This window comes from Perognathus longimembris, chromosome 2, assembly GCF_023159225.1.
Source record: "Perognathus longimembris pacificus isolate PPM17 chromosome 2, ASM2315922v1, whole genome shotgun sequence".
In the NCBI taxonomy this organism is placed as follows: Eukaryota; Metazoa; Chordata; class Mammalia; order Rodentia; family Heteromyidae; genus Perognathus; species Perognathus longimembris.
In genome coordinates this window covers 101410347-101431388 of record NC_063162.1, presented here as the reverse complement: position 1 = coordinate 101431388, position 21042 = coordinate 101410347, and the positions used below count along the sequence as shown (strand labels likewise).

The 21042-nt window shown below is 40.2% G+C and overlaps 1 protein-coding gene across 1 annotated transcript in view; it reads left to right on the top strand.

Annotated features, from left to right (window-relative positions):
* Window positions 1-10343, top strand: part of Prkar2b (protein kinase cAMP-dependent type II regulatory subunit beta) — an 82893-nt gene extending 72550 nt beyond the window's left edge. Inside the window, exons 7-11 of the mRNA XM_048339811.1 lie at window positions 1307-1408; window positions 3385-3459; window positions 6152-6217; window positions 6621-6759; window positions 9153-10343. Of these exons, the coding sequence (XP_048195768.1) occupies window positions 1307-1408; window positions 3385-3459; window positions 6152-6217; window positions 6621-6759; window positions 9153-9286 (516 nt within the window). The 3' untranslated portion in view covers window positions 9287-10343. The remainder of the gene's footprint in view (window positions 1-1306; window positions 1409-3384; window positions 3460-6151; window positions 6218-6620; window positions 6760-9152) is intronic.
* Window positions 10344-21042: the final 10699 nt, after the last annotated feature.

Sequence of the window (21042 nt, the reverse complement as noted above, 5' to 3'; positions counted from 1 at the left end):
GAATGGGAGGAAAGGAGGGGGTGGCATTTAGCCCATTATACCTTGGTATTTTTTACAACTTCACTGGATTTTTTTCTCCATCATAATAGTACATTTAAGTTCAGCTTTGATATATTGGTATAGTAACTTTTAATTAAGTATACCACCTCCATTTAAAAAAAAATTTTAAATGGTATAATTGTCTGCCACTGGTGAACTGTGTAATTGGGGGAGCATTCATTTTAGATTTGAAATAATACTTAATGAATTTTTTTTTCTCCCCATCCTGCAGCTTGAACTCAGGGCTTGAGCACTGTCCTTGAGTTATTTTTTGTTCAGGGCTAGTGCTCTACCTCTTGAACCACAGTTTCCCTTCCAGCTTGTTGGTGGTTGTTTGTAGTTAAGAGTCTGATGGACTTTCCTGCCTGGGCTGGCTTTGAACTGTCATCCTCAGACCTCAGCGTTCTGTGTAGCTAGGGTTACAGATATGAATCACCTGTGCCCAGCCAAAATAAAAATTTTAGGAGAATAATTTTTGAGCTCTTGTGCTCAGAAATTTTCCTACTTCCTCAGTTCATCTCTGCATCTTTGAGATCATGTGATCTAATAGACATAAATAAGAGGATTTTAAGCCCTAAATATTGTAAAGTCCTGAAATAGATCTTATTCAAGAAAATATAGTTCCTCTGTGGCCTTCACATGTTCAGAAGAAAATTCTAGTATGATTTAGATATGAAAAAAGCCTAGAATACATATTTTTCAGTGTGACTTTATATTTTGTCCCAGTGTTTTTCATGTAGTTTTTTTTTTACTTCAGTCAACATTAGGAAATACGTCATGACCAGTACATTTATGTGCAAGTCTTTGTGTATGACTGAAATAAATATTTAACAAAACAATGTTACTATGAGGAATGCATGCTGAGGTTTTCTTTCCTACTTTTTTGTTGTTGTTTTTGTTTTTATAGAAATGCTGTCCATGTCTAGAGCCGCCATTCACATTAAAAACAGGTCTGGTCTGTATTTTTTAATGGTATGACAGCGCCTCCTTGTGGGTGTATCTTCACATAGTGGTCTGATTTCTGTTAGGAATAAAAGCAACCAACACTTCTTTCCCCCAAAAAGATGAAAATATTTTGCATGATTCTATATTTTCTGCTTGAAGAAAGAAAAATCTGAAATGAGTTGAATTAAAACTGTTAAGTGTTGATTCAAAATCTTCAATTATTGTTGATTCCTTGGAAGAAAAAAAAACTGTTTTGTTTGGATTTCTTTTCCTCCCAGAACCTGTATTTTAACAGGCCTTGTATTTCACATTATGCCTTTAGGACAGGGTAACCTTCAGGAGAATAATTGTCAAAAACAATGCCAAAAAGAGAAAAATGTATGAAAGCTTTATCGAGTCACTGCCATTCCTTAAATCCTTGGAGGTAAGTACAGTTTATACTTTGTTCTGCCTTGAAAGCTTTTTTTGCTAGGAAGAGTTAGTTCTACAGAAAAGTTTCTTTAAGCAAAATTGATCCATAGCTTTGTGCTAAAAGAACAAATGGTGGTGTTATGTTCATAATTTTCATGTATTCCTTTTACTTCCCTGTATGTGCTTTGTTACTTAATACAAGATCTATGGCAAATTTGTATGTGGTTTTAATAGACTTAAAACAATCATGTAAAAATGTCAGCTGGAGCCACTAGTTACATGTTACAGGACAGAGTTATTTAGTTACCTGAACACAATTCTCTTGGCTTGGGAACTAGAGCTTAAACTCGGGGACAGAGTGCTTTCCCTCATTTTTTTTCTCAATGCTGGTGCTGTACAACTTGAGCCACACCTCCACCTCTGGCTTTTTGCTGGTTAATTGGATATTAGAGTCACAGATTTTTTTCTGTTTGGGCTGTCTTTGAATTGCAATCCTAGCCTTTTGAGTAGCTAGGATTACAGACAGAGCCACTGGTACTGGACTTTGTCTCCCTGTTTACTCCTCTTCTTTTCTTCACGTGTGTATTCCAAGCCTCTGATTGTATCTTTTCTCAAGCTACACTTCAACTTGGTGAACCTGTCAGATCCTATTCTTAAATACTGTCTAACTGCTGGTACCTCCTACAATTGACATCACTCTCCGTGCTTATTTAACGTCTCCTGTCACATGTCTTAAACGTTTCAAACTTAATTCATGCCAAACCTTCTCCTCGTTTTTCTTCCACATCTTAATATGTGGCAGCACCATCCTTCCAGTGTTTCAGGCCAGAAACCTTGTAGTTACCGCTTACTTGGCTGTTTGCCCCACCTAGAAACCTTGCCTGCACTGTCTTCAAAACGCATCCGCATCTGGTCTTATCCCACTCACATCACCAGCATCACCTCCAGTCTGAGCTGTCATCACCTCTTGCCTGACTTGTACCAGCTGCCAGCAGAATCCTTTTAAAGTGTCGATTATGGCATTCATGTGTGTATGATCCTTCTCACAAGTCTCTAAGGCGATGTGTGTCCCTGCCCTGTACCTCTCACCCCATTTCCTACTGTTCCACACTGATCCTGCTCTGGTCACACCAGCTTCCTGCTGTTTCTCAACTTCAAACCTGTGTTCTTTGCCATCTGCCTAGAATGTTCTCTTGAACACCCCCATGCCTCACTCCCTCATGGCCTCTAGTTTGCAGCCCAGATGTCTTCTGAATTGAGACCAGCTGCTAAAGGTTTATCTTTGAAGGAATAAACTTATGAGAGTTGTTAGCCTAAAAATCCAGCTCTACCCTGTCATACCTTGTTAAACTCAATGTTTTTCTAGGTAGTTTCATCTTGTATATGAAGTATGTTGAGAGTAATTAGAGAGAGGCACACTATGTGCTTACAAATGCCTTATAAAGTGGCAAATGCCAATGCAGTTGTGTTTTTCCGTTCTAATGTCCCTGTTGGGTTGTGAGTTTACGCCTGGTAGGATTTTGGCCTCATTACAGAATGCATGTTAGGCAGCTGATCTTCTCCAGCAATGCTATCTCCTTAAATAGAAATAGCTCAGGGGGTGGAAACCCAACGCTTGCAGAGCCAGGCTAGTGACATAAAGACAGAAAGCAAGCCAGGAAGGGACTATGGCAAACTGGAGACCATGTGCTCCCATCTAAAGAAACAGCTGCCATGTGGAAATATGGGCTGGGGTTGCTGAATTGTCTTATACTTTGAGGGAGGCTGGAAATACAAAATGTTTTACTTTAAAATTCTAACAGTTAAGTCATGTAACAATCGCACATACAGTCCACATACTGCTTAGTTTATTTAGCCCATACGCCACCACTTTTTAATCTACAAAATAAGTAGATTACCTAATTAGTCCATTTATTTTATTTTGTTTAATTTTTATTTTCAAACTGATATACAGCCCATTTATTTTTAATAATCTTTATTTTTTTGTAGGTTTCTGAACGCCTGAAAGTGGTAGATGTGATAGGCACCAAAGTTTACAATGACGGAGAACAAATCATTGCTCAGGTATTTGTAAATGTAATTCAATTAAGGGTTGTATAACTCTCAATGAATTTGGTTTCTAGAATTAGTATGCAGCAGTGGAATAACAATATTATTCTATCAAATAGTCTATTCATGTGTTCAATTTACAGCTATTCGTCTATTTACATATTTTTGTTTATATAACCCTAAACCCTCAACTGACTTTCTGCATCATTTTATAATATGTAACATGAAATTCATATTTATATAATGATCTGTCAGTTATAAGAGAAAATCAGTGAATGCTCCATGAGGTTAACGAACCCACGGATCCATTAGGAGACACGGTAGAGGTCTGAGTGACTGCTCTGTGAGGAAACCTCCCGAGTCTGCTTCTAGACACACTTGCCATGGGGAGACAAGCGCCCATACTCTGTATGACTTCCAAGCACAAAATGTGCTAACTGAGCACGTTCTTGAACCCTGATGCTTTTCTAAGATCCCCATTGGGACCAAGAGTGCTCCGTGCCTTCGTGACCCAAAGGGCTGCTAAACTAGGATTTATGAAGACCATTGGGCTTTTTTTGTGAAATGACATTCAAGACCTGTGGCAGTGAGGAAGAACATTATTGTCTGGAAGGCACATAAGTGAATGTCAACTAGTCATGTGTGCCGGTGTATCTGTGTTTCCATACATGCAGTCAGGTTAGGAAGAGCAGGCTACAGTTATGTAATAGGAACGATTATATAGTCAAATATGGAGCACTTCTTAAACACTTGTGTTTATTTGTTGTGGTGGTGGCTTGGTATTGGGACTGACCTTAAGGTCTTATGCATGCTAATCATGTATGCTACCACTCAGTTAACACTCCCTAGCTTCTGAAAATGCTGTTTATATAAAACCTTTTCATTTTGAAACATAGATAAGAAGTTGCAAAAATGGTACTGAGTGTTCCCATGCACTCTTTACCCAATTCTCCAGTGCATCTTGCATCACTATTGTACAATACACTGGCACAGCCCACAAACTTTATTCAGATATCACCAGTTATGTAGACATTTGGAACACATTTACACCACAGCTGATAGAAATATCATGACTTATAACACTTGGAGATTCAGCATAAATCCTTTATAAAAACTTGATAGAGGGCTGGGGATGTGGCCTAGTGGCAAGAGTGCTTGCCTCGTATACATGAGGCCCTGGGTTCGATTCCCCAGCACCACATACACAAAAAATGGCCAGAAGTGGCGCTGTGGCTCTAGTGGCAGAGTGCTAGCCTTGAGCAAGAAGAAGCCAGGGACAGTGCTCAGGCCCTGAGTCCAAGGCCCAGTACTGGCAAAAAAAAAAAAAAAAAAACTTGATAGAAAGCCAGGTGCCTGTGGCTCATGCCTGTAATCCTAGCTACTCAGAAGGGTGAGATCTGTGAATCCCAGCTGGAGCAGAAAAGTTCCTGGGAGACTCATCGCTCAAAAACCAGGAGTGGGGCTGTGGCTCAAAGTGGTAGAACACCAGCCTTGAGGAAAAGCTCAAGGACAGTGCCCAGACCCCGAGTTTAAGCCCACAATCCAGACGAGTTCAAGCCCCACAACTGACAAAATAAATACACAAAATAAACTTGACAGAAAAATAAAGGAAGAGGAAGCTGAGGGTATAGTTGTGATAGAATACATGTTTAACATGCATGAGACCCTAGAACTGAGAGAGAGAGAGAGAGAGGCTGTATTTAATAGTTCATTAAAGGTACCTGTATATAGTTCATTCCTTTTAAGTGTGAACATGTATATGTACTAAATTATAAGGATCTTAGAGTCATCATTTATTTTTATGATACAATCTATAGGTTTTTTTCCTGTTTTCTATTTCATCATAATTATGGATCAGACCCCAAACCAGAGCAGGCTAATTGTGATATAATCTTATGCTAAGTTTTGATTTATACTGGAGTTTTGAAATACCTCTTTTTCCAGAGTCACTCTGAGAGGCCAATACAAGTTAAAATCTATGGTCTCACATAGAACACTGCTTAAATTTGTTCTTTGTTTTTTTTTTAAGGAATCATTAGAAATCAAGGCAGAATTTTTGTAAATCAACAACAAGAAAAAAATGTGTATGTGGTCACAAATGACACCACTCTTTAGGATTATAGAAGTCTTTTCAAAAACTGGAAGTGGATTGGTCCTTAACTGCAGTAAAAGCTTCAAGGCCCACATCTATACTACTTAACTCTCTAGACTTAAAAGCCTGCATCTACAACTCCTCATGTACCTGGCTGGGAGCTTTCAGCTCTTTTGAGTCCATGACTACCGTAGGTCACCATACCAGTGCTTGTTACTTTAGGGGGACATAGCAGGGGTTGGAGGTCAGGGATGTACTCCTGCTAACATGGGAGATGCTGTCAGGATAGGATCCAAACAGTGTTGTTGCCAGTTCTGACTACATATACTGTTATCCAAACTGAAATCTGAGGGAGGTTCTTATCTTAGTGTTATTTCCCGTATTTTCTTAGCTTTTAGCAGACATGTTGTGGTAAAGACTATATGATTTCAAATATTTTACAAATGAACCTGTTAGTATATAATTAACCATCTTAACCTCTCAAATCAGAGAAGGAAATAGCCTCTTCACGTGAGTATTACTTTTCAGGCTGATTTCAAGAATATGATTTCAGGGTTGCTGTCAAATTTGCATTCTCACCATTGTTTTTTGTTTTTGTTTTTGTTTTTCTCATAGGGAGATTTGGCTGATTCTTTTTTCATTGTAGAATCTGGAGAAGTGAAAATTACTATGAAAAGAAAGGTAAGTATTCTTAAGTCCCCATAATATTAGCAAGCAACAAAATAGATTTTCTTTCTGTTGCTTTGATTAAGCTTAACTTCTCTTTTCATAAACCAAGTACAAGCTACTGTTTGTAAGCTGGGCACTAATGGCTCATATCTATAATCCTAGCAACTCAGGAGACTGAGATCTAAGGATCATGGTTCAAAGCCAGCCCTGGCAGACAAGTCTATGACTCTTATCTGTAATTAACCAGTAAAAAGTTGGAACTAGAGGTATGGTTCAAGTGATAGGAGGCTAGAAACAAGCAAAACAGCTGAGAGTATAGGAATGCAGGCCAGGATTTCAAGCAACAGAATCTACACACACACACACACACACACACAACCAAAAACCCTAATTTTTTTTTAACTTATCTCATCAGGGAAAATCAGAAGTAGAGGAGAACGGTGCTGTAGAAATCGCTCGATGCTCTCGAGGACAGTACTTTGGAGAGCTTGCCCTGGTAACAAACAAACCAAGAGCAGCTTCTGCACATGCCATTGGGACTGTGAAATGCTTAGGTAGGGACTGCTACGGTGGTCACTAGAATTGTTATGTCTTCATTTTATGTGTTCATCTTGTACAGATCATTTTTATTGGGTTCACAAATACTATGGTCCCCCAAAAGAGACCTAAGTTAGGACTTGTGGCATTATATCAGTTTATGAGAACTGTTTTTCCATAAAAAGTTTTATGTTCATTTTGTTTTGTATGTGTACGAATGCTTTTAATAATTAAAATACGAATTCCAAGTACCCATTTTCTATCTAAAATGTCAAATAAATAACATGTGCTATGTTCCTCAAAAGACAAGACAAAAGTACTGTTTTTGTAAAGTTCATTCATAAGCACTGAAGCAAAATTGGAGGACTGTGAAAAAACACATGGGCAAGCACCATGTCCCAGAGTCTGGCTTATGGGAGCAAAATCAAGTGTCTTTGCTGTTCAGCTGTTTATTACTTTCTGTTACCAAAAGAGCTTAGCAGAAATGCTTTTTTCAGCTGGGAGACATCTTTATGTATCTGATTTTATGTCTGATAAATCATTTACCTTGGTAATGAAAAATATAATTCATCAAATGGCCATATGGCATTTTCAATAAAACAAATCCCACAGTAATTAGCCTCGCCAGGTTCTTCACTCATAATTCAACAAGATTAACTTTGTTTCAGCATTCTTAATATTTGCACAGATCCTCAAATTAACTTCTCAGAGTGGCCACTTTTTAAAAGGTTTTAAATAAGTATTATAAACTAGATGAAGTCTTAGGGACTGACAGGCAATTTCCCTCAGTTGAGCTATTAAGAGTAACAGTGATGGGAATGAAATTATTATTTTGACAATTATACTCATATTAAAAAGAATCCGAGGAATACAGAATATATTGGAAAAACTAAACTTTCCCACACCATCACCACCACTTTTAATTGCCCCTATAATTCCTTTTTGTCTTTATTTGTATAGATTTTGTTTAAAAAAAATTTGTAAGCCAGGTGCTAGTGGCTCACCCCTGTAATCTAGCTACTCAGGAGGCTGAGACTGGGCAGAAAAGCCAGCCTTTATCTTCAATTAACTACTAAGAGATAGAGCACTAGCCTTGGGAAAAAAAAAAAAAAAAGACGAAGAAAAGAAAAAACTAAGAGATAGTACCCAGGGCCTGAGTTCAACCCCTAGGACTGGCACACACACAAAAATGTAAAATGCTTTGCTCATCCAATGATAGCCTGAAGAAATGTCCTTATCAACATTCCTTACCTAACATTCTGTTAGGTAAATATATACATGACAAATTACTTGCTGTCCTCTGGGAAATATATGGATTTTTTACTACATACACGTGCACGCACGCACATGTGTGTGCGTGTGCATGCGCGTGCACACATGTAGATGACCTCTCCACGGATAAGGTTTTTCTTAAAATGGTCTTCAGAAGCAGGCTTGTTAATTTTTGATACTCAGTTTATATGGATTCACATGCTGCCAGCAGGGCAAGGTTGCCCATTCACCCCATCCTTACTTTACCTTTGTAAATTTGATAGGCAAAAGGATTCTAATGTAGTCTGTAAAAGACAGTACATATTTTCTGCGTTTTATAAATTCAGTTTTAAAATGCACAGGACAGGTGAGCAAAGTGATAAATATCATATATTTATAGAAGTGGACAAGAGCAATGTATTGACTGCCATTTTGAATTGCATAGGAGAGAGAAAATTTTATGCAAATTTAACTCTGAGAATAGGAAACATTCCCTTGCCACCTTGGGGGCTTTCTAATACTAGAGACATCAATTTTTTGTGTGTGTAATGGTTCTGAGGCTTGAACTCAGGGCCTGGGTGCTGTCTCTGAGCCTTTGTGTTCAAGGCTAGTGCTCTACTACTTGAGCCACAGCATCATTTCTGGCTTTTTTTTTGGGGGGGGGGGTAGTTAATTGGAGATACAGAGCCTCATGGACTTTCCTGCCCAGGCTGGCTTTGAACTGTGATCCTCAGATCTTACCCTCCTGAGTAGCTAGGACTATAGATGTGAGCCACTGGCACCTGGCCAAAAGTTATTTTTAAAATTTCCAAGACCTTAATTATTCAGAGAAAAAAAATTTTTTTAAGTTCCAAGACCTTACTATGACAGCCCCCCATCCTGGTGTTAGCACTCCTGCCCACCTTGGCTCTTCTTCCCATCTTCCCAAGGACCTGAGAGTGACTGAGGGTGGCTTTGTACACTTCTTTGTTTGAACTAGAAGATTCATCTTTATGCTTTGTCTTGTATTTTACAATATGTACAACTAAAAATACTCTTACATTATTGATGTGCCACAATTGCAATATGATAATGGATGATGATAGTGAATTGGATGTTATGACTTAGCTTTTAATGTTGCAATGATTACTACTTTAAATGTCTTCTTTCCTTATCATAGCCATGGATGTGCAAGCATTTGAAAGGCTTTTGGGACCTTGCATGGAAATTATGAAAAGGAACATCACAACCTATGAAGAGCAGTTAGTTGCCCTGTTTGGAACAAACATGGATATTGTTGAACCCACTGCATGAAGCAAAAGTGTGAAGCAAGAAGACCTATAGTGAAAAATTAACACAGTAGTGGTTAGTCCACTGAGGATGTATTTGTGTAGATGCCAAGCATTTTCTGTGACTTCAGGTTTTTTCCTTTTTTTACATTTACAATGTATCTGTAAACAGTAGTGATTTAATAACCAATAGGCTTTAACATCACTTTCTAATAAGTAGTTCATAAAAAATCAACATATTGATAAAAATGACTTTCTATGCCACAAAATTTGACTGAAAGTTTTATTCCAGTTATTGTAATATATTGAAAGCATTCATGTTAAAGAAAATTAAAAGACATTCTTATAGGCAATATGTGTTTGATTTACTCAAGTTGATACCCTAATTGTGACTGTGCCCCATGTCGAAGGGCTTGGCAATGGTTCATGCTACCCAGCATGGCATCACGTTCATTTTATAATTCATTGTGTATAGCAGCGTTTCAGTCATTCTTGTTTTGAAGTGTTTCTGGCTTGGTAAGTTATGTGTTGGCCTTGGTCTATTGGTGAAATGGTATGAAACATATGCAATTTTAAAAGTTTTTATATTTTTGCAATAAAGTACATGTTGAATTCTTTGGCATAATGTCAGTAACATACTCCAGTAGTTTTAAGGACTGGCAATTTAGTCATCATGATAATAGGAAGAAAAAGATGAAAGATCATTAATGCACTTTTCCCTTATCCAGCTTATATCTCTGCTTCTTTTCTTCATTCTGTATCTCCCATATTCTCTAGCTTTAGAAGCTCAATTTGGACAATGTCACAGAGTCTTCACTGCTAAAACTTGTTAAATGACTTTTTTTTTCATCTTCTGAAAGGTCTTACACATAACATATTTGGGACTCTTTTGTCTCGATGCCCATAGATATTTCTGTGATCTTCACCAGGCACTGTCTGGCATACACTGGTTTTCTGTTCTCCGGCTGCCAACTGCAGTGTCTCTCATTGGCAGCCCATGAGGTTTGGTTTACCTTCTTATCTCATGAAAAATCTTATCTACAATAGTAGAAATAATTTTTATAAGCTATGTAAATTGATTTTTTTTTTTTTTGGCCAGTCCTGGGCCTTGGACTCAGGGCCTGAGCACTGTCCCTGGCTTCTTCTTGCTCAAGGCTAGCACTCTGCCACTTGAGCCACAGCGCCGCTTCTGGCCGTTTTCTGTATATGTGGTGCTGGGGAATCGAACCTAGGGCCTCGTGTATCCGAGGCAGGCACTCTTGCCACTAGGCTATATCCCCAGCCCTGTATATTGATTTTTAAAAAAGCAATTGTTGTTATTCTACATACACCCTAAATACAGAAAACTTACACTGATTTGCATTTGACTGCTTATTTTGCCAAATAAAAGTGGATTTTAGTTTTATCCAACCAAAGCAATATACTCAATGTGATTTTAGACCCTTGTGACTACATGTCGAGAGACATTCTACCCATTGCTTTAAATGAGTAATTTCATTGTAGGAAACATGTCTCAGGACGTATATGTATACAATGCATACACATTCACATGAGAAAAAATAACCTATGGCTGTTTTGGCCTTATTAGAGAATGCTTATGGACTTCTACCTTGAAAACATGGTTAGAATGTTAATTGGATAATGTATATACAAGAAGTGAATGTAAACTGTAACTTCACCCACATTTTAGAGTATTAACATTTTTACAAAATCTAGTAGTAAAAGGGAAGTCTATATGAAGATGACTTGTTTTCTATTTCACATTTTATTTGAAAATCCATGTCTGTTAAAAAAATATCCTCCAAATTCCTAGTTCAATTTGTATTTATTCAGTTCATTTTTGTTGCATAAGCTGATTGTTAACTATCCACAGAACAGTAAAAAGATGCCTGTTTAATAAAGAACTCTGACCAAGGCTGTAAATACCAGTTATGTTATTTTCAGTATTGTTGGTTATATTTAAAATTTCCTTATAATAAAGCACACTTTTATAATAAAACACTGTACCTGTTTTTAATACTCCACCCCCCCATGTGACTTAGGTGGTACATAAACGTGATCAAGGGTCTGATGAGATATAACCCTCATGGCATAACAGCACAAGATTTTACACAGTGGGTTTGTCTATTAAGATTTTTAACTGTTGGTTGTGTGTGAGAGAAATAATCAGTTTCTGTTGCAGATTAATTTAGCCATGTAGAATAACCAAATAACCCTGGTTGACTTAGGAGTTTGTTTGTAAAATCAATTAAAACAGCTGAAAAGTCCATACTGTCTGGGATTTTTTTTTTTTTTTTTTGCCGATTTGAATTTGGCCTCCCATGTGCTCAGCTTACTTGCTGGGCTGGTGCTCTACCACTTAAGCTACATCTCATCTGGGGTTTTGTGGTTAATTGGAGATAGTCCCGGCATGAAATCCACAAGACTCTTATCTCCAGTTAACCACCCAAAAGCCAGAAGTGGGACAGAAGACCTCTAGTGGTAGAGCTCTAACATTGAGGGGAAAAGCTAAAGGACAGTGTCCAGGCCCTGAGTTCAAGCCCCAGTACCACCAAAAAGAAAAAGTGCTGCATTATTTCCCTTTCCAAACAATCTTTCAAAATAGATACCTCTTTTACTTTCTGAAGAAAAGTTATAAGTACTACATGACCTTCAACATTCTTAAACCAATGTGCAGGCTTATTACATCTGGATAAAGCCAAAGCTTTATAAAACAGAAGAGGAAAATGCTCTATCAATGTAAAATGTTAACCCAGGGAGAAAATAGAGTGTGGCTTTTGAAATTAAGAGTTACAGCTTGATGTTGAATATCAGTTTAAACAAAAAATTTTTTTAAAAAGGGAAAAGTTGCAGTGAGTTGTTAAACCTCCAAATACTTTTAAGGTAGCAAAAGTTGTGTGACAACAAATTTTATATATGTATATATATGTTCATCTTCACATGTATTTACAAAATATTACAAAGTAATGAGTTATGAAAATGTCAGCAGTAAAGTATATGGGTTATTTACAGAGAAGGCTTGTGTGCTCAACAAAAATCATGAAAGTATAAATTGGTTCAATTTGTTATACCAAGGAAAATCCATAAATTCATCAAAACTGCTTTGTGAGTTGTTGGGAATTAAGATCTTTTGGTTTCTGGTCAAAATTCTTGACATATTTTCCAACTAATACTATTAGCCCACTATAAAACAAATTTGTATAATGTTTCTGAAGCAGAGCAAGACAATTTTGAGAGAACTTTTTATTAGACCACCAGATGTGAGTCTAACTCTACATACTCTTAAGTCTGTAAATCTAAAATTGCCTTGAAAATTCAGAAGTATATGTTATCTGCATATAGGAAGATTTGAAGATATAGGACTATCTGTAAAAAATGAAATGCCACCTACATAGGAGGTTGTTTTCTTGATATTTATAGTCAGACTTTGCTATTTTCCTAAATATATGAAGCAATACTGGGGCTGGAAAGATGGCCTAGTGGTAGAGTGCTTGCCTCACATACATAAAGCCCTGGGTTCAATTCTTCAGCACTGCATATGTACAAAAAGCCAGAAGTGGCATTGTGGCTTAAGTGGTAAGAGTGCTAGCCTGAGTACAAAGAAGCCAGGGACAGTGCTCAGGCCCTGAGTTTAAGCCCCAGGACTGGAAAAAAAAAAAAAGCAGGGCTGGGAATATGGCCTAGTGGCAAGAGTGCTTGCCTCGTATACATGAAGCCCTAGGTTCTATTCCCCAGCACCACATATGTAGAAAATGGCCAGAAGTGGCGCTTTGGCTCAAGTTGTAGAGTGCTAGCCTTGAGCAAAAAGAAGCCAGGGACAGTGCTCAGGCCCTGAGTTCAACGCACAGGACTGGCAAAAACAAAAAGCAATACTGCCATGCGCTGATAGCTCAAGCTATTAATCCTAGATCTCAGGAGATTGAGATCTGAGAACCACAATTTGAATCCAGTCTGGGCAGTAAAGTACATGACACTTTTATCTCCAATTAACCACCAAGAAGCTGGAAGTGGAGCTGTGGCTCAAAAGGTAGAGTGCCATGCCAAACTTGAGCAAACAAGCAAAATGTAATATATGAAATACTGGAGTTTGTATTAGCTATATTGTTACTGTCTTTTTAAAAACTGTTAATCAGAAAATAAAAAGGCTTTCTTCCAGGCACAAGGGAAAATTTAAATATAAGTGGGAAGTAGTAGACTCAAATTACAAAGCTATAGGCCCTTGTGGCAACTTGGACTGCAATCTTGTAATGTTTTCTATTTAATGATAGAAAAGTTTTCAAACTAGAACCCTTGAGTTTATGAGCAGTCAAAACCTTGGATAAATCCCGTGTAATTATCCAATGTCCATCTTTGTTCCAATTGGGTACCTACTTTCTTCCTGCTGAACAGCAAGACAGTCTCCAATTAACCAGCTAAAGCTGGAACTGGAGGTCTGACTCAAGAGACAGAGCACCAGCCTGGAGCAAAAGTCTGAATGAAGATGGTGAAACTTCTTTCCTCCCCCCAAAAGACTTCCCAGAGGACTCCTCAATTTCTTTCCTTAGACATGGATGTCTTAAAGGCAGATGAATGTATTCAGATGTCTACTTAACCTTTGTGCCCATATTTCGTGCCTGCACAGCAAGGTTACCACTTAAAGTTGAACTCATCCTTCCCAAATTTCTTCTAAGATTTCCTATTTCAATTAGAACAGTATACCCCAGTTACACCAGAAGTCCAGTAATCATTCTTGATTCTCTCCTGTTTGAACCATTGATTCTTCTTTCTAATGGGAACAGTGTTAAGACATCCACCTATCAGCCACTTGGTTTGGGGCTGGGGATATAGCCTAGTGGCAAGAGTGCCTGCCTCGGATACACGAGGCCCTAGGTTCGATTCCCCAGCACCACATATACAGAAAACGGCCAGAAGCGGCGCTGTGGCTCAAGTGGCGAAGTGCTAGCCTTGAGCGGGAAGAAGCCAGGGACAGTGCTCAGGCCCTGAGTCCAAGGCCCAGGACTGGCCAAAAAAAAAAAAAAAAAAGTTGGTTTAACCATGTCTGAGCAAAATGTAAACCATGAGTTGTAAAATCAAGAGACATATGAACTGCTCAGTTCTCAAATGATACTCATTAGCTCCCAGGCATTTCATTACAACCTGAGTTTATCTGATACTTTTAATTAATTATAAATTAATTTTTAAGTATAGTGAGCTATACTGCTAGAGATCTATGAGAATTTAAATTATCTACTGAGACACAAACATTTGGGCACTTACTGCTTTACACTAAACGTACTTCCAAATGTTACTTGAGTGATTTTATCTACTAAAAATTTGCACATTTTGTGTGTGTGTGTGTGTGTGTGTGTCTGTCTGTCTGTCTGGGTATGCCAGTCCTGGGGCTTCAACTCAGGGTCTGAGATTTCTTTTGTTCAAGACTAACATTCTGCCACTTAAGCCACAAGCTTTTAGGTGGTTATTTGGAGATAAAAGTCTCAGAACACTGTGGCTCAAGTGGCAGAGTGCTAGCCTTGAGCGGGAAGAAGCCAGGGACAGTGCTCAGGCCCTGAGTCCAAGGCCCAGGACTGGCCAAAAAAAAAAGTCTCAGAGGCTTTCCTGCCCAGGCTGGCTTCACTCCATCCTCAGATCTCAGTCTTGGGTTACAGGCTTGAGCCCCTACACCTAGTTTGTAGATGGGTATTCTTAATTTTCGGGCAAATTCCATGTGCTGCCACTTCTTAATCTAGTCACTGGTAAGTTAGATATGATGGAATCAAAGGAAATTGTTTAGTTTCATCTCTTAAGAGGTGAAATACATCCTAAATAGGATATCTTTTTTTCTTTGCGATCTTCAAAAAATTAGAACTTGGTGAATATAAAAAAAACAAATTTTTTTAAAAGTGACTAAATGCTGATAGACATTTTCATTTGAGGAGGCAATTTCTTAACATATGTTGGTATAGATTTTATGCATGTGTGTGTATATATTGTATTCATCACACCAATGTATCACCACACTAATGAAGAAGAGGTATTGAGCTGAGTGGGGTGAGAAAAATGGCTCGCACCTGTAATCTCAGCTACTCAGGAAGTGGATATCATGAGGATCAAGCTTAGAGGCCAGAATGAGTAAAAAGTTAGTGAGTCCCCATCTCAATCAACAATCCAGGCACACCAATGATCCCATATACCCAGGAGGCACGGGTAAGAGGATCAGTGTCCAGGCAGCCTAGGAAAAACATGAGACCGTATTAAAAAAATAAAGCAATAAAAACTAGAGGTGTATCTCAAGTGGTAGAATTCCGTGCCTAATAAACCTGAGGACCTGAGTTCAATCTCTAGTACTGCAAAAAGAGGGAGGAAGAGGAGGAGGGGGAGGAGGAGGGGGAAGAGGGGGGGAAGGGAAAACTTTTTTAGCTATTGGAGTTAGGAAGATGGATGTCTATCTACATAGAGTTATCTTGTCTCAAAAGAACAGAAAAAAATCCAACAACATGAAATGGACTTCATGTTAATTTTATTATGGAAACATCTAAAAGATAAAAAGTTTAAGGAGAGGAAGATGGCGCCACCACAGTAGAGAGGTACCCCGATTTGCTCCAACTGAATAGCCAGCTGGAAACTCCAGCACCCAACAACCCATCAAGAACCCAGCAAAACCAGCAACCAGAAGCAGTGGAGAAACGCAGGAAACAAAAAGGAGTAAAAAAGAAGAGCCAAAAACCTACACGGAGCCAGAGATCTACGGGGCACCCTCCCCCCACCAGCCGACCCTGGCCGGAACAGGGCCAGGCTGGGAAAGGGGACCCGGCGATTGGCAGACCGACTGCCGGGAGCACAGAGTCCAGACAGCGGGACTCCACGGACACTAGGGAGAGTGCGGACCAAGACATACGGCGGCGACGGGAAGTTCGGGTCCACACCGGGAACGGACGGACGTAAGCGGCTGGGGAACCCAGCAGTGCGGAAGGAGAGAGCCAGGGATGCCACCACGACCTTTCACCACCCCCGAAGGACCAACGGCGGCGTGGTACACACACACAATCCAGGATCAGTGAGTCCCCCATTACCCCCCCAACAGGAGACCAGCTATCAGAGTTCCAAACCCTACAAAGAAGCTAGAACTCCCTCCCTCCCCCTCCCCACCCCGAGGGAACAGAGGGAACAAAGAATCCCCAAATCAGGCGGGAAGCTCCCATCAGGAGCTGGGAAGTCACAGGAGTTTAGCAGGGGAAGGGCGGAACAGCCCCAAGGCCGCCCAAGATCCTGAACTGGCTGAATTGACCCTGCCCCCTTCCCAACAGGGGCCGGAGGCCGGCCGGCAGTGCAAGCCCCACCTGAGGCGCCTGGACCTCTCGGACTTTTACAACTAAAATCACAGGCGCTGGTGGGCAATACCATCACAGCAGGGACACCTGGGCCTGATCATGCCCTCCCCCGCTGGCAGCGGAGGCGCAGTCTGAGGGCGCTAACCCGCGCACGACAGTTGATCCCACTGGGACCCACACATACCGCCCCCCACAGCGGACTCTTGGGAGGGCACAAGCACAACCCAACAGCCCGGGGCTCGCTCTGGTAGGCGTACCCCCGTTCAGGTGGACAGGGCCGCAGCGGCAGCGCACAGGTGGGCAGGGCCCCCGGCGACAGCGCCCGCTCTGGTAGGCGCGCCTACACAGGAGGGCAGAGCTGTCCATCGGCCCGTGCCCACTCAGTTTGGCACATTCCAGACAAGTGGGTGGGCTGCCCCACAACACCCGCCCTGGAGCGGTCCACACAGGAAGGCGAACTGCCTGAGAGGTGAGCTCCTCTGACCAAGATACAGAGTGGAAAAAAGAACCAAAGAAGAGATAAGTCTCCACGCCACGCTGAATCAGCGACCAGCAAACCCCCACCAGGGGCACGCTAGGGTCAGCACAGCACAGCGCCAGGACACTGTCCCGCAGAGAAAGACACAGAACCTACCGGCCCCCAAGAGCAGGGACAGTGACCACCTCAGCAACAACCGAGAAGGGCACGCTCACCCATTGGGAAGCAAGGTTCAAAGCCAAACCCAAACCCAGAGCCAGAACATCAGGACACAAGGCTCCCACCGGTGGACCAGTGGGAAACAACACAAAACCAAACCAGAGAAGCTACCCACAGATCCCCAGATGTGCAAATCACAAAGAAATATAACACAGTTCATCAAAGAGCAAGCCAACTCGCCAGCTCCAAAAAGCAGCACAACTGAAAAGGAGATGGAGAATAAAAAACCAAATGAGGCCATGTTAAGAGAAATAAGGGAAATCGTCAGAATGGAAATCAGAAAACAATTCCAGGAGTTTAGAGGGGAAGTCTTGAAGGACATCCAGGAAGCCAAGAAAGAAATGGAAGCAAAAATGGATACAATGCAAGCCTCCTTTAAAGAAAACCTTAACATCCTGAGATGTGAAATGCATGAAAAAATAGATTTAAAATACAACTCTTTAAAGGAAGAAATTTCCACGATCAGAGCTGATCTGACAACCATAAATAGCTCTCTGACATCCATAAATTCCGCAATTGAATCCACAGCACAAAGAATCGACCATATGGAATCCAGAATCTCTCGCTTGGACGATGAAGCAGCCGACAACAACCAGAAAATTACCACACTCCAAGAAACCGTGAAGCTTCACTACAGACTAATCCAGGAACTAATGGACAAAGACAAGAGATATAATCTGCGCATAATTGGAATAGAAGAAGGAGCTGAATACCAGAGCAGAGGGCTTCATATTTTCAATAAAATTATTGCAGAAAACGTCCCCAATCTCACAGGGGACCCCATCCAGGTAACCGAAGCCTATAGGACACCTGGCAGGCCAGACCCCAGAAAAGCCACCCCAAGACACATAATATTCAAGACTTCAGATCTCAAGAATAAAGAGCAAATTCTGAATTCAGTCAAAGCGAAGAAAGAAATTTTCTACAAAGGTAAGAGGATTCGAATAACAGCAGACCTCTCCACACAAACCTACCAAGCGCGAAGTGAGTGGAAGAACACCATCCAAGTACTACAGGCTAACAATATGCAACCTCGGATCAAATATCCAGCAAAATTGGAGTTCACATTCGAAGGAAAATCAGATCTTTCCATAGCAAAGAGGATCTAAAGGAGTATGTGAATAAAAAAATAGCCCTACAGCGAATTCTAAGAGGGGAAACCCACCTAACAGAGATCATACAAGAGACACAGACAGAAACAGAAAGAAACTACAATAGCCAAAGCCCAACAGAAAGAACAGCTCACTAAAGACAAGGAAAAAAATAAAATAGGAAAAACAGCCCAAAAATGGAAGGAGAAAAAACACTCTTATCCTTGATCTCTTTGAATATAAATGGTTTAAACTCTCCAAGAAAGAGGAGCAGACTGGCAGAATGGATTCGCAAACAAAAAGTTGACATCTGGGGCTGGGGATGTGGCCTAGTGGCAAGAGTGCTTGCCTCGTATACATGAGGCTCTGGGTTCAATTCCCCAGCACCACATATGCAGAAAAGGGCCAGAAGTGGCGCTGTGGCTCAAGTGGCAGAGTGCTAGCCTTGAGCAAAAAGAAGCCAGGGACAGTGCTCAGGCCCTGAGTCCAAGGCCCAGGACTGGCCAAAAAAAAAAAAAAAGTTGACATCTGTTGTCTACAAGAGACACACCTTACAGCAAGGGACAAAAACAGGCTCCGAATGAAAGGATGGAGCAAGATCTTCCAAGCAAACACACCTACCAAAACGGCAGGAGTAGCCATCCTGATCGCAGAAAAGCTGGACTTCTCATTAAAATCAACTCAAAAACACAAAGAAGGACACTACATTTTAATACAAGGAAAAATCCAGAATCAAGACATCACAGTGATAAATGTATACTCACCAAACAAAAGAGGCCCTACACATGTCAAGCAAATTCTCACAGAATTACAGAATAAGATAGATGCAAACACAATTATAGTGGGTGACTTTAATACCCCACTCTCTCCAAGAGACAGATCCAACACCCAGAGGATCAGCAAGGGAGCTGAGGACCTAAGTAACACCATATCCCAAATGGATCTGACAGACCTATACAGAATCTTCCACCCTAGAGAGACCCAATACATCTTCTTCTCAGCAGCCCATGGATCATACTCCAAAATAGACCATGTCATAGCCCAGACAAAGAACCTCAACAAATACAAAAGTATTGACATCATCCCATGTATTATATCTGACCATAGCGGATTAAAGGTGACCCTCAATAACAACGGTTACCACAGAGGCTATACACATTCTTGGAGGCTAAACCCCACACTGTTATCCAACACTTGGGCCACAGACCAAATTAAAGATGAAATCAACGAATTCATAAGCCACAATGACAATGAAAATACATCACAAAGAAACCTATGGGACACAGCTAAGGCAGTACTGAGGGGCAAGATCATTGCCCTCAGCACTCACATTAAAAGAATGGAAGCAGAGCAGGTGAATAACCTCACGATGAAACTAAAACAATTGGAGAAAGAAGAAATGACTGAATCTAAATCGACTAGGAGGAGAGAGATCACAAAGATCAAAGAAGAGATAAATCTGATTGAAAATAGAAAGACCATTCAACAAATAAATAAGACTAAAAGCTGGTTCTTTGAGAAAATAAATAAAATTGACAGACCCCTCACAAGACTTACAAAAAAAAGAAGAGAAGAGACTCATATACGTAAAATCAGGGACTCCACTGGAAAAATTACAACAAGTACACACGATATTCAAACAATCATAAGGAGCTATTTCCAGAACCTCTACTCAGTAAAAAACAATAATTTTACAGAAATGGATCAATTCTTAGAGAAGTATATACTCCCCAAACTGAACCAAGAAGAAATAAATCAACTAAATAAACCAATAACTTACAGTGAGATACAGGAGGTAATCAAGACACTCCCAACAAAGAAAAACCCAGGCCCAGATGGATTCACCAACGAATTCTACAAAACCTTTAGTGAGGAGCTAATACCAATACTCCTCAAACTCTTCCGCGAAATAGAAACAGAGGGAGAAATCCCAAACTCATTCTATGAAGCTAATATCATACTCATTCCCAAACCAGGCAAAGACCCAACAAAAATAGAGAACTACAGACCAATATCACTAATGAACACAGACGCAAAGCTCCTCAATAAAATATTAGCTAACAGGATCCAGAAACTGATCAAGAAAATTATACATAATGACCAAGTAGGCTTCATCCCACAGTCACAAGGATGGTTCAACATCTGTAAATCAATCAATGAAATTCACCACATAAACAGAACTAAAATCAAGAATCACATTGTTATCTCAGTCGATGCCCAAAAAGCCTTTGACAAAATACAACATCCATACTTATTAAAAGCTTTGGAGAGAACAGGAATAGATGGAACATTCCTCAAAACAATAAAAGCCATATACAACAGACCAACTGCTAATATCATATTAAATGGAGAGAAACTTAAATCATTCCCCCTAAATTCAGGAACAAGACAAGGATGCCCACTCTCCCCACTTCTTTTCAACATAGTGCTGGAATCCCTAGCTATAGCAATAAGGCAAGAGGAGGACATCAAAGGGATCCACATCGGCAAGGAAGAAATCAAGTTATCTCTATTTGCGGACATGATCTTATATCTGAAGGACCCAAAAAACTCAGTCTCCAAACTCCTACACCTAATAAACCATTTTGGCAAAGTAGCAGGATACAAAATCAATCCACAAAAGTCAGCAGCTTTTCTGTACACCAGCAATATACAAACAGAAAAGGAAATTATGGAAACAATTCCA